Source organism: Mixophyes fleayi, chromosome 5, assembly GCF_038048845.1.
Source record: "Mixophyes fleayi isolate aMixFle1 chromosome 5, aMixFle1.hap1, whole genome shotgun sequence".
Classification (NCBI taxonomy): Eukaryota; Metazoa; Chordata; class Amphibia; order Anura; family Limnodynastidae; genus Mixophyes; species Mixophyes fleayi.
In genome coordinates, this window is record NC_134406.1 from 52,279,061 (window position 1) to 52,291,669 (window position 12,609).

At 38.6% G+C, this 12,609-nt stretch overlaps 1 protein-coding gene across 1 annotated transcript in view; it reads right to left on the bottom strand.

The window, feature by feature from the left end:
• Positions 1-12,609, bottom strand: part of DNAH11 (dynein axonemal heavy chain 11) — a 168,513-nt gene that overhangs the window by 1,221 nt on the left and 154,683 nt on the right. Inside the window, exons 72-80 of the mRNA XM_075214347.1 lie at positions 12,481-12,608; positions 9,224-9,451; positions 8,577-8,768; positions 6,036-6,155; positions 4,014-4,256; positions 2,207-2,389; positions 2,017-2,132; positions 1,771-1,883; positions 522-662 (exon numbers count right to left, since the gene is read on the bottom strand). Of these exons, the coding sequence (XP_075070448.1) occupies positions 522-662; positions 1,771-1,883; positions 2,017-2,132; positions 2,207-2,389; positions 4,014-4,256; positions 6,036-6,155; positions 8,577-8,768; positions 9,224-9,451; positions 12,481-12,608 (1,464 nt within the window). The remainder of the gene's footprint in view (positions 1-521; positions 663-1,770; positions 1,884-2,016; positions 2,133-2,206; positions 2,390-4,013; positions 4,257-6,035; positions 6,156-8,576; positions 8,769-9,223; positions 9,452-12,480; position 12,609) is intronic.

Genomic DNA, 12,609 nt, shown 5'->3' on the forward strand with positions numbered 1-12,609 from the left:
CCTCTGTATCTGGTACTTATTACACAAACCTTTATAAATAAAAAAAACACTTGAAGTATCATCTTCCCAGCCTACCAAACTAGTGCCCATTCTGTCACACCAACATGTTTTGCTTGAAAGCCACACACTCCTGCAAAAATGCCTGAATGTCATGTGGTCTATAAAGTATTGCCCAATCAACCCAGTTATTCCTACCATAAGGAGATGTACACTCCGGTGCACTCACCATATATTGTTAATGGGGAGCTAAAATTTATACAATTAGTTTCTAGGCCCTGTAAGTCAGTATTATACTTCACTATGTATGTGGCTGGTACATTATTCAAAGAAGGGAACAATCTGCTTTTGTTTGTTTTTATTAGACATAACAAATCACCTCAGAGTTTTGGGAGCAGATTTTTGTTAAATAGATGTTGTGCTTTTATGTGGGCACAGAACTCCTTTTGTCATTAGATAAATATGAAGTTGTGTCCAAACCTAATGTTTCTAGGTATTCTCTTTCTGAGTGGAAATATTTTTACCTTCCATAAACAGACCATGGATATAGGCTCCCTCACGTGGGGGGTGTCCAAAGTCCTCTTTCGTCTTCTTTGTCACGTCAATGGTCAAGCACATTTTATCCAATGGCCATTCGTTCTTTCGTGCCATGCTCTGCATAATAGCTGAGTACAGGAAAAAAAAAAATATTGGAGCTTGTGTCCTATGATTTTAAACATACATTTCTTTTTAGCTATTAAAATATATTAAGACCTAAAGTTTAATAGTATAAACCCTTGAAATATTCACATGCTGTGTGTGGTAAGCTCTACATGGGGTTTTTGATGTCTAATGTGGTAAAAGTTGCTATGTAAAGTTTGCGCTGGTGACCTTGTGATGAAAGGAAACATTTCTTACTGCAGGTCCCTCAGAAACCTTGTATGCAAATAATGGAGGTCATTTGCAAAGTGTAGCCAATGCCCACCTCTGAATGGTCCCTGGAGTACACTTCGAGGTTTACACCTACCCTTTTCAACTTAGAAGTTCATTTAGATGTGCAGAGAGTTGGAAATATCCCCCTAGCGGGGGCTTGCTGCCGGTGGCTGCACACTGTGCAGGTCCGTGTGGCAGTGTACTGACCGGCTGCTCTGATTGTGTTTTAAACACAATCAGAGCAGCGGGGCAGCACACTGCCGAGCGGATCTGCACATAGTGTGCAGCCGCCGGCAGCCTTAGAAATCGCCCGAGGTATATCAATAGTCTGGATCCGCCCCTGGAGTGATTGTGTTACTAGCAAGGTTCTGCTCCTCACCAAATGGCACAATCTTGTTTCACAAATCCATGCGTCTGTAGAAATCTAAATAAGCGATTTAGCAAGAATGCCTTTTTACAGATACTTCCATCCCACTGATGGTGCTTTATTGCTCTGCATCTGTGAAGATCTAGGTGCACAAATACCCAATTAAGCCCCGTGGTGGGATCTAATGCTGGTTTTGCACCTCAGATATTTTACGCTTTGGATATGATCTCTGTGAATGGAACATTATGCAAATATTGAACACTACACCTAACTTTGTCACAGACAATGATCATAATACAATTCTAATATACTCCATAGGACATGACACAATTGCTACATACACTCTGAATACAATTTTATTTCTACCACACACTACAGATAAAGAGACATCATTATGGTATACAAGATTCACATCAAGCAACCAGAAGGAACAAGTTTTTAAATTTTGGGCCTTTTCTAGGAATTGAAGGAGAAATTACAGTTCTGGTACTCACCTGTCAAAAAGGACTGAGGGTTAAAAAATCCAGAGAGCCAGACCACAGCTGGTAATACCAGATCTTGTGTCCACATATCCAGTTCACGACATCGCAACAGAAGATCATTAATCCTATTAAATTAGTGGATGAATACACTTGTTACAATATAATTGGGAAAGTGTAGCTCAATATATTATTACTTAAATGTCACAGTCGGTGAGAAAGCAGATTTTCTATAGCTATTATGAGAAAAAAAATATTCACCAGTGCCCTAAGCCAAATGTTGATGGATAAGCCAGCTTTGTCCAAGAGTCAGGAACACTGTCATAGTACAAGGCAAGTTGCAGTGCTTCCATGTCTGAGGAAATAGTCAGCTCTCCCTAAAGAGATGAAAAGAATCATGTGTCATGGAGTGTTATATTATCACATAAGCTTTCTATAAAAGCTAACATACCTTCAATCCTAGGTCCAGTTCTTTCAGTGATCTCCGGATCTCTCTCATGAGAACATTCATTCTCTCACATTCCTGGAAACAGACCAGGATGTATGGACTTCTCTCTGATGTTTTCTGCATAATCTCCTGCAAATTATACTCTTCTGGGAGCTTCTCCAAAATGTCATCAAGGATATTCTTAACCTATAATGAGGTCCATGAACAGAGACTGAAGAAATTCAATTGTCACCATAACAAACTGTACTTAAAGGGACAACTTGCCTCAAAAATGTTGAGTGCTAGATAGTGCCCATGGGTATTATTATTATTAACATTTATTTATATAGCGCCACTAATTCCGCAGCGCTGTACAGAGAACTCACATCAGTCCCTGTCTCATTGGAGCTTACAGTATAAATTCTCTTAACACACAGACAGACAGACAGACACACACAGACTAGGGTCAATTTGTTAGCAGCCAATTAATCCATCAGTATGTTTTTGGAGTGGGGGAGGAAACCGGAGCACCTGGAGGAAACCCACACAAACACGGGGAGAACATACAAACGCCTCACAGATAAGGCCATGGTCGGGAATTGAACTCATGACTCCTGTGCTGTCAGGCAGAAGTGCTAACCACTTGGCCACTGTGCTACCCATGGGTACATATATGTTAGACACTGTTTTAGGTTATGCCTCTGTGCATAGACCTTTCGTTCCTTTATTTGATCTGAGTGCTTGTTTGTGTAAAATGCTTCTGGAGGTCAGTGATTTCATCACCACTAAAGCTCACTAGTCACTACTAATTCTTGAGCGCTCTCTGTTGCATTTACACAGTTAACCACTCACAAACACTATTCCCTCGTTCTTCATGACACTGTCCGGTCTTCATTCTCATGCAACTTATCAAAAAACTTCTTCAGTGTTTGTTTCTCTGGATCCACTTCCTCTTTGCTTCCTGTATCAGTTGCAGGAGTGTGGGGCTCAGTTCTATGTGGATGACATCCAAATGTATATATCCTCTCTGGATCTCTCACCATCTATGTTGGCCTCTATTTCTTTCATCTCACTAACTCAAACTCAATGTTTTTAAAACGGATATATTAATCTTTCCACAATTACTTAAAATCTCTATAACAGTTGACAACACCACCATAAATTGTCTCTCTCAATCTCAAGGACTAGGAGTAATTCTTAATATGAAACGTTTGATCTTGGTTCCCCACATCCAATCTGACTACAAGTCATGTCAAATTCATCTAAGAAACATCTATACATATACCTCACAAAGGATACTACAGAAACTTTACTCCCACTTTGACTATTACAATTTGCTTCTTACTGGTCTTCCCTTAACCAGACTTTTGCCCCTGCAACCCAACACAGTGGCCAGACTAATTTTTTTGTGCTGTAATTTTGTAAATCGATCATAATAAGCTAGTTTGTTTTTGTGCTTTTAGTAGCATGGGGGTTCTCCTGAAAACAAGAGGATCTGATAGAGACACAACACCTTCTCCCCTTGCATAGACTTTGCCAGGGGCAGCTAAATTAAGCCTATACTTTAGAATAGGACCCATATAACTGATAAAAACATTTATAATGTGCAGAGTTTTTCCTTTGCCCATAAGAGTAAAACATTATAATAAAACTATATATATATATATATATAAAATAACAAATAAAAAGGGTTTGTGTAAAGTGTTTCTGTAAAGCTTACACACGTATACCTCAGTGATTAGTTTTTAGTGGACAGATAAATGCCACTATCTGTAGGCACTAGCTACACTTTCATTATTACATGATGTACTAAAACAAGAGTATCTATTACCTTTTCTTCTGCAGATAGTCCTGACCCTTCACCAATCACCATATCTTTAGGTTGCATTTCTAGGATAGTCTTGAACAGGTTATCAGATGTCACTGTTAAGAATTCTATCTCCGCGTTTGGGTGCAGTCCATACAAAACTGGATTTTCCGCAGGCAGCATTTTATCAATATAGTCATGGTATCCACAGTAATCCAAATTTGGTGGTGCTACAAAACCAGGGGCTAGTGACAGCTCGCCATCCATCTTAAATTAAAAAACAAAAAACAGATTGACAGTTGGATTAAATATTTGTAACAATATTTTACAGGACAAATCCATAAACGACAGATTACAACATATTTTATGAGATACTTAAAAGCATAGCCAAATTAAACGACACATAAAGATCTTTCACTCATTTTAGGTCAGATCATGTTAAGCCATATTTTTTTCCTAATGTAATTATTGTGTGTGAATTTTTGATGCATTTCAACGACTTTCTTGATATATTAACTATTTCAATATCTAATCATGTATTCTGCCTAGCATAGCACATCGACAATATACTTCATAATTAAGCTATGAACCACCCATCTGAAAATAGCTAGTTTTATATTCAATACAGTTTGCTTACACTGATAAACACATAGAAAGTACATGGAGACTTGCAAAAGAGTGAATATTCCCTTATAATATATGTTTAAACTGTTATTGTAGTATAAACAGTGAGCTGTTGTGTCATAATTCAGTGTTCAATAGGAAAACTTGTGCATAAGGAGGAAGAATATACCACATACTGTAAAGTATTTTAGATATACAGAACAGCCACAAAACTCCTCGGTGACTTTGAATATTCATATTATTATCTAAACGGAATGTATTCTACTGCAGCCACTTATTCTTCATCCACAAACTTGAAGTCTTATTTCTTACAAAATATTATTTTCAAGTTAAATATTTAAATTAGCAAAAAACAGAACGATGTTAAGTAACTGGGACAATATGGAACTGTGAGGTAATTTGTTTTTTATATTAGTTTTGTGGAGGGAAACCAAAAGCATTGGTAAGGGAGAAAGTGATCAGTCAATCTGCCTAATTAATCCAACTTGACCCCCTCTCACAGTCATACATCTGTAGAATAAAATATCAACACAGTGTAAATGTCACTGAATACAGTGTGTTGCGATTACACTGCTGATACATACACCATTAGTGTGACAATGGAATTCAATAGGTGCCATACTGTATCCTGTGTCAACAGCATTGTACAAGCATTAACATGTTCCTCTCTCAGTTCCTGAAGTAGAGAGCTCATCTGGCATGGATGAATTATACTTGTAAGACAGCATTAGGGTGTAAGTAACAAGGACTAGCTAGTAGTAGCAGTCTATCCCTGATGTAGTGGTAGGAGCAAGTCCTGGAGGAGTCTTCCTGATTAGCGTTGCTGCCCCATCTTATTTTCTGCCCTTGGCTCTGGCAATTTTAGCTTGTGTGTAAATAAGTAATTTTTCCTACACGTGGGCAAACTTATTGTTGCTTAATTATTTTTTTTTACAGAATTGTCAAATGTAATGAGCTTGTAAAAAATTGATGTCCACTATTTTTTAATATATATCATCTGAACGATAAGCAACCATTGTTACTGATATGTTCACTGACTTATGATTAAAACATTTTTTTAAAAAAATATTTATTATTATCATATTCTATGTAGTACTAAAGAGTTAACTGTTCTGCAATGTAATAGGGAGCAGCAGCCAGGCTGCCTAACTAGTCCTTGTGTAGTTAATAGGTGTTAGAGAGGAATCTGAGAGCTCAGACTACTATCCTGTCCAGCTAAATCATACAGGGCAGCTGAAAGCTCCATCTCACAAGTAGGTTACCAACAACTTAACTATATGCTTATTTGTCCATCAGAATGCTGAATAAAAGTTAGGAATTACAATACATCATATTATCAACTGCAGTTCCCTTTAGACAAGTGTTCATATTATTTTTGTTATGTAGACTCACACACTAACATTTCACATAATTCACTCTTACCATTTCTGGGCTCATAAACTCCTGTAAATAGGTCTGGCATAATCTTCTGTCCCAGTCATCAGTTATGTGTCCACCATACATAATTTCTCCAAACAGGTAGCGTAAATCCTCCCATGGCACCTACGGCGTACAGTGACAGGTCAGTGATGTCATAGGCGCTGTAAACACATTTCTACAGTCCCCTGGGCACACAGTACAGTCAGTAAATCGCAGAGGATGATCAGATTTTGTTACGTTCTAGGGAAGAGTAAAATGAATATTTATCTCAGGAGACGGCCAGTGGCTTAGAACATTCAGGTCTGTGTGGTCTTTGTGAAAGGTACTCTGACACATTGTTTAATGATGGCACAACTGGCTCGTTCACTCATATATTACAGGGATTGATATTCACTATGTGAAGATATCACTAGCTTTTAACGAGGTGATATTTATTTATTTATTGAAAAGGTTTATTTTTTTAACTTTCTGTTTTAATTTAAAGTGCTGAATTATATTGTTGCCACAGCAATCAGCTCAAGATCGTACCTTGTAGCATGTTACCAACACTCCTGGTTATATTAATTTATGGACTGAAATTATATGAAACAAGACGTACCGCACCACAGAAACGCATCTGGGGCCTACTGATCACACAGGATCATTTATTCATCTACACATATACATTCACAATAACCACCTGTCTCATGGCCAGGATTCATGTAATTCATGGGATATTTACCTCTATTGACAGTGTGTATAAATAAATATATATTAAGATGAAACCCCCTGGTGACGACAAAGCGCGCAGTCTCCGGGGTTAGAAGTTACTGGACTATATTTTACTCCTTTGTATTTTTGGATTTATCAGGTGGCTCAAGGTGTTGTCAATGGATCCTATTAGTTATCAGCAATACTGCTGGTTGTGCTGTTTAAATCCGCTCTGCTTATCTAACCAGCATAGTTGAAATTTAAAATCAATTTGCGTAATTATATATATATGTATATATACACACACACACACACACACACACACACACACACACACACATATATATATATATATATATATATATATATATAAATAAATAAAAGAATATATATTTACATATACACATACATACATATACACATACATACATACATATACACACATGCATTTTATTGATATAAAACTATTTATAATATAATGACTATAGATATACATGGAGATAGATATGACTAGATATGTAAAGTTTCTAGACCTTAGTACAGTGGAAGACGTTTGCAGAGGACCGGTGATGGTGGAGGAGATTTTCCTAGTCTTTCTGTCAGCAATTCAGTAAAGGACACAGACAATCAGCCACCTTTAGCAGGAAATGTCTGATCACAGATAACAATAGCTGCATAATGCATGTAAATACAATGTGAAATATCTCCAGTTCTCTGTCAAGGTATGGGGACTTTTACATATTTATTTCTCAATGTTATTATTAGCTCCTTTATATAAGGAGATTTATATGAGGGGTTTAGTGGACCTTTAAATGTAACATTATAAGAAGGAGCATGACACTGCGATTAATGCTCACAAGACATCCGTTCGGCTCTAGTAAATAACATGGGTCCACGTGCCAACAAATTAAAGCACTTCACATTCAACTGGATTCAGCCCACATAAGTATTATTTTTCAAAGTCACCTTTTTAATTTAATAAGTATGGCATAAACTTGTTTTACCTTTCAAATAAAATCACTCATCTCACCATAATTTCATCTCAAGTAGAGTATCAGTGAGAATGTCACAACAAGGTGGCATCCTTAATACATAAAAATGACATGTGCAAGAATCTCAACATTATTTATGTATATGACGCGCTGCAAATTGCTTCCATCATCAAAACTAATTGTAGTGATTATTAATGCAATGTTAAGAACTGTCAGATTTGCTGTATGTAATTACATTTTTGCAAATGCTTCATTACCTGCCTAATGAATAAGGAACACATGTACACGTAAACCACTGGTTTTGTTAATGAAATAAAGGACATTTTTTTTTCCCAAGAGAGCATCAACTTTGTATAACAACATTTACCCAGTGGTGGAAATCTGCAGGTATGTGTTACAAGCATGATATCTCATGTACCTCTGCACTAACTATGTATTTATTATAGATGTGTGGAATGAAACTGAGAAGTAACGTAAGGGGTGGTGAAAATCATGACAAATAGAACAGTTTATATGGACTATTACAGCTCAGCAACACCAATAACTTCCAACGTTCCCAAACAAACTGGGATAAAAACTGGACATTCTCTCAAATCAACCAGCAGGGCTGTTTAACACATTAGTGGCCCCCATTTGGCTTAACATGGATTACATTAGAATCTACACTAATCTTCAGTTTAGTGTTAAAATATAAGTAAATTGAGAACTAAATTCGGATATTGCATTTGGGATAATGTTAACAATGGTCAACTCTTCACCATTGTGACAGGTCCTAGTCTGTAATGCACAGTATACAACTATATTATGTTTATATACATATTTTTATATGTGCATGTGTTTCAGACATTTATTCTCTCCTTACCTTTGTGTTGGCTTCTAAATAGTTGTATAAAACATTGATGCATATAGTCAGGTCTCCAGCATTGAATGGATAGCTGCGATTCCAGCCTTGAGGACCAAACTTGAGTCTTCCAGCAACACAGGCATGAAAGTAGCACAGAGAAAAGAGGATGCTTTTGAATTCGTGCTCTCTTGCACACATCTCCAGTGTATCCTGGAAACCACATGTAAAAGTGATATTAACTACACCTTAGTAATGTCAATTGTACCTTGATTTGTACCTGAACAACTGCCACACACAAAGCCTTAACATGAAAAAGTTTTATATTAAATTATACATATATAAATACCATCATAAAAGGGTTATTAGGCTAAAAAACATTTAATACAAGTCGGAACATTATTATTGGAGATCCATTAGTGGTGGGGAGTGTTCACTAAAATTATACCTCTATCCTGATTATCATATGGGAAACAAAGGCTATCTCATTTCTAATCTCTTTCTGTACTACACAGGCTAAATCTTGCCAATATATGCACCTGTTCCCCATACATTGTGGAGGCAGTCATATTGTGGACTTAAAAAATATCTGTGAGAAGGCAGTCTATCAATTCATATGTCATCATTGATGGTGTGCATTCTCTCCTTAAGAAGAGATTATGTTCTACCTGATCGAAATTGTAGAGTGCAGCATGTAAGTTAGCCAGCATTCCACTGGGTGGCTCGTTAGTGATTTTGATGGAGTTCTGTAGTATTCCCTGGGGGATAATATGTTCTTCTGGAGTTGATGCTGGCTCAGCGCTGATGAAGATCCGGTAATCCTCATGGCTTCCAGTGCTGTACTTTTCAAGGAGTTTTTCCAAGGTTCCCAACCATTTGGCCACTAAATGAACATTCTAGGCAAATACAAAAAGAATAAATTTTTTTTACAAAGTTCTCAAATCAGTTGAAACAGACAGCAGGACTAACATTACATATTGTACTTACAACTATCATTCAATGGCTTGAGCTGTATCCCAAACCAAATGCGGATGGACCATATTGAAACTTACAAGAAAGAAATATTAACAACTGCCACAAGTGCAGAGTACACTTCAAATACCCCCAGCCAAGAATAATTCATTTGCCCTTTTTCACGAGGATAGGATGGAGTTAAAATTAAATAGCACGGATAAGGGAGATTGGTCAGAAAATGGAAAAGAAAAGGATTTTTGTAAAAATAGAATGAGCGGCACGTAAAACTTTACGGCCAAAACTTCATCTTTTAAAGCAAAGATATGGAAACGATAAAACCTGGTAAATGTATGAACAGAAGTTCGAGTAGATGCCCTACACAACTGCTCAGCCGAGGCCGCCCAAGAGGCACTAACCGACCTCGTGGAATGAGCTGTTAGACCTTCATGAACTGTCAGAACAATATTTTGATTTATGTGAAACCTCAAGACCACCTTTGGTTGAAACGAAGGCTTAGTTCTAAGCACCGCACGATTGTCAAAGAAAATCAGAAGAGGAGCCTGACATGACGGGGCTGCCAACTCCGAAACCCGTTTGGCCAAAGCAATGACCAGCAAAAAGGTCACTTTCCACGAGAGAAGTTTTAAAAAACAGACTCCAAAAGGTTCAAAGAGCCATTTTTGAAGCGCCGAAAGGACCAACTTTAGGTCCCACGGAGCCACTGGCGGAACAAAAGGCAGTTGTACATGAAGTACACCCTGTAGAAACGTCTGCATCTCCGATAACAGAGCAATACGTTTCTGAAAATACGCCGCTACTTGGACCTTATGGGACAACAACCTCAATCCCTTGTCCATACCATCTTGTAGAAAAGCCAACACCCTGACTAAACGAAAAGCATTAGTAAGTACTTTGATCTTCTCACACCAACATATATATGCTTTCCCCATGTGGTGATAAATGGTGGATGATGATGGTTTTTCTCGCCTGGATCAAGGTTTTAACCATTCTCTCCAAAAACCCTTTCTTTCTGAGAATCAAGGATTCAACCTCCAAGCCGTCAAAGCCAATTGATCTAGGTCCTGATGAAAGAATGGACCTTGACTGAGAAGATCCTCCCTGAGAGGCAGACGCCAAGGGCGATCCACGACATATCTAGAAGATCTGAGTACCACGCTCTTCTCGGAAAATCTGGTGCCAGTAGAATCACTGGAACCCTTTCACCTCTCACTTTCTGTAAGATCCGCTGCAGCATTGTAAGTGGAGGGTAAAGGTACACCAACTTGAAGTTCCAGTGTACCATCATAGCGTCCACTAAAAATGCCCGAGGGTCTCTTGACCTGGCACAATACCTTTCTACCTTACGGTTGTGCCGCAAGGCCATCATGTCCATTTCTGGCTGAACCTACTGGAGAACTATTTGAGAAAACACCTCCGGATGGAGCAACCATTCGCCTGGGTGAATGGCATGCTGACTTAAGTAGTCAGCCTCCCAGGTGTCCACCCCTGAAATGAACATCGCTGAAATTGCAGGAACCTGTTGTTCTGCTCATTTCATGATCTTTGACACTTCCTTCATGGCAAGAAGGCTCCTTGTTCCTCCTTTATGATTTATGTAAGCTATCGCTGTAGCATTGTCCGACTGTATTCGTATCGGACAACGTACCAGGAAGGACTGTGCCCGAACTAGAGCATTGAATAATGCCCGTAGTTCCAGAACATTTATGGGCAACCGTGCTTCCTCCGGCATCCAAGTCTCTTGCAATCTGAGGTGAAGAGTGACTGCACCCAACCCCAACAAGCTGGCATCCGCCGTTACAACGGTCTAGTACCACAACGAGAAAAGACACCCCTGTATTAGGATGTCCCTCCTCAGCCACCAGAGAAGAGACAGGCGTGTTGTGTTGTCTGTGACAACCGAAAAAGACCTGTCTTTCTAAGTGGGCATCCAACCTTGGCCACTTTGCCAGAATCTCCTGCTGGAACTTGCGCGAATGGAAACAAGCAAACTGCAGAGTCTCGAACGAGGAAACCATGTGACCCAGCAGCTTTATACACTGAAGTACGGAGACGCGATTTAGAGATAAAAGATCTTTCACCTGACACCGGGTTTTCCGCACTTTGTCTGAAAGGAGATAAACCCTCTCACAATTTGTGCCGAACTACAATCCCAAGAACACAATACGTTGGGTTGGTATTCAACTTGAGTTTTTGTAGTTGATCACCCATCTGTGTTCCTGCAGAATGTCCCTGGTCAGCTGCAAATGTGACTGAAGCCGAGGTACAGACTCTGCCTTGAACAGCGGGTCGTCTAGGGAAGGTAAAATAGTCACCCCCTGTTGCTATACACCAGCTGAGTTGCCATTATAGCCATCACCTTAGTGAATATATCTGCAACAGTTAAGTAGTATTTTCCTCTTTTTCAGCTTCTTTAAATCTGTGACCCTCTAGAATAAGTCCTTAAGATCAGCGCCAGCAAGTCCTGCCCTGTACAGCTCCATCACGTGACCCTCCATTTACAAAATAATTTAGTTTAAAAAAAAAGAAAAAAAAGAGACTTTTAAACAAATCAGCTTCCACTGAGGGCTATCTGTCACACAACAACAACACAAAGTCTTGGCTGCATGCAGGAAACAGGGAAGGGAGGGAGGGAGGACTGAGTTTAGACTACTATCTTTTCAAACTGAATTGATGTATTACAGCTGAAATGTCATGTACATAGGGTAGAAACATTTTTAATATATACTAATTTCTACCAGAAGGTAGCAGAAAAGTGAATAAAACCAAATTACAAGTCAACTTATTAATAAGTGGGGGGTGTAAATTAAAAAAACAAACAAACACACACACACCAAACACAATGTTTTTTACATAAAATACTAAAACACTTGAATTTATAAAGAAAATAATTGCTGCAGCACAGCTATTGTCACCATGTTTTTTTACCAATATTTTAACGCAGATGACTCACCTGCAGGATCACCCAGTGTCCTTCTTCTGCAGCTTTCGCCATAGTCTCCTCTGCTACCTTCTCTTGTCCTTGGCCCAGTGATATGTTATGGAATTTTCCAGAATCGATGGTGAAGCCAAGTTTCTTTCC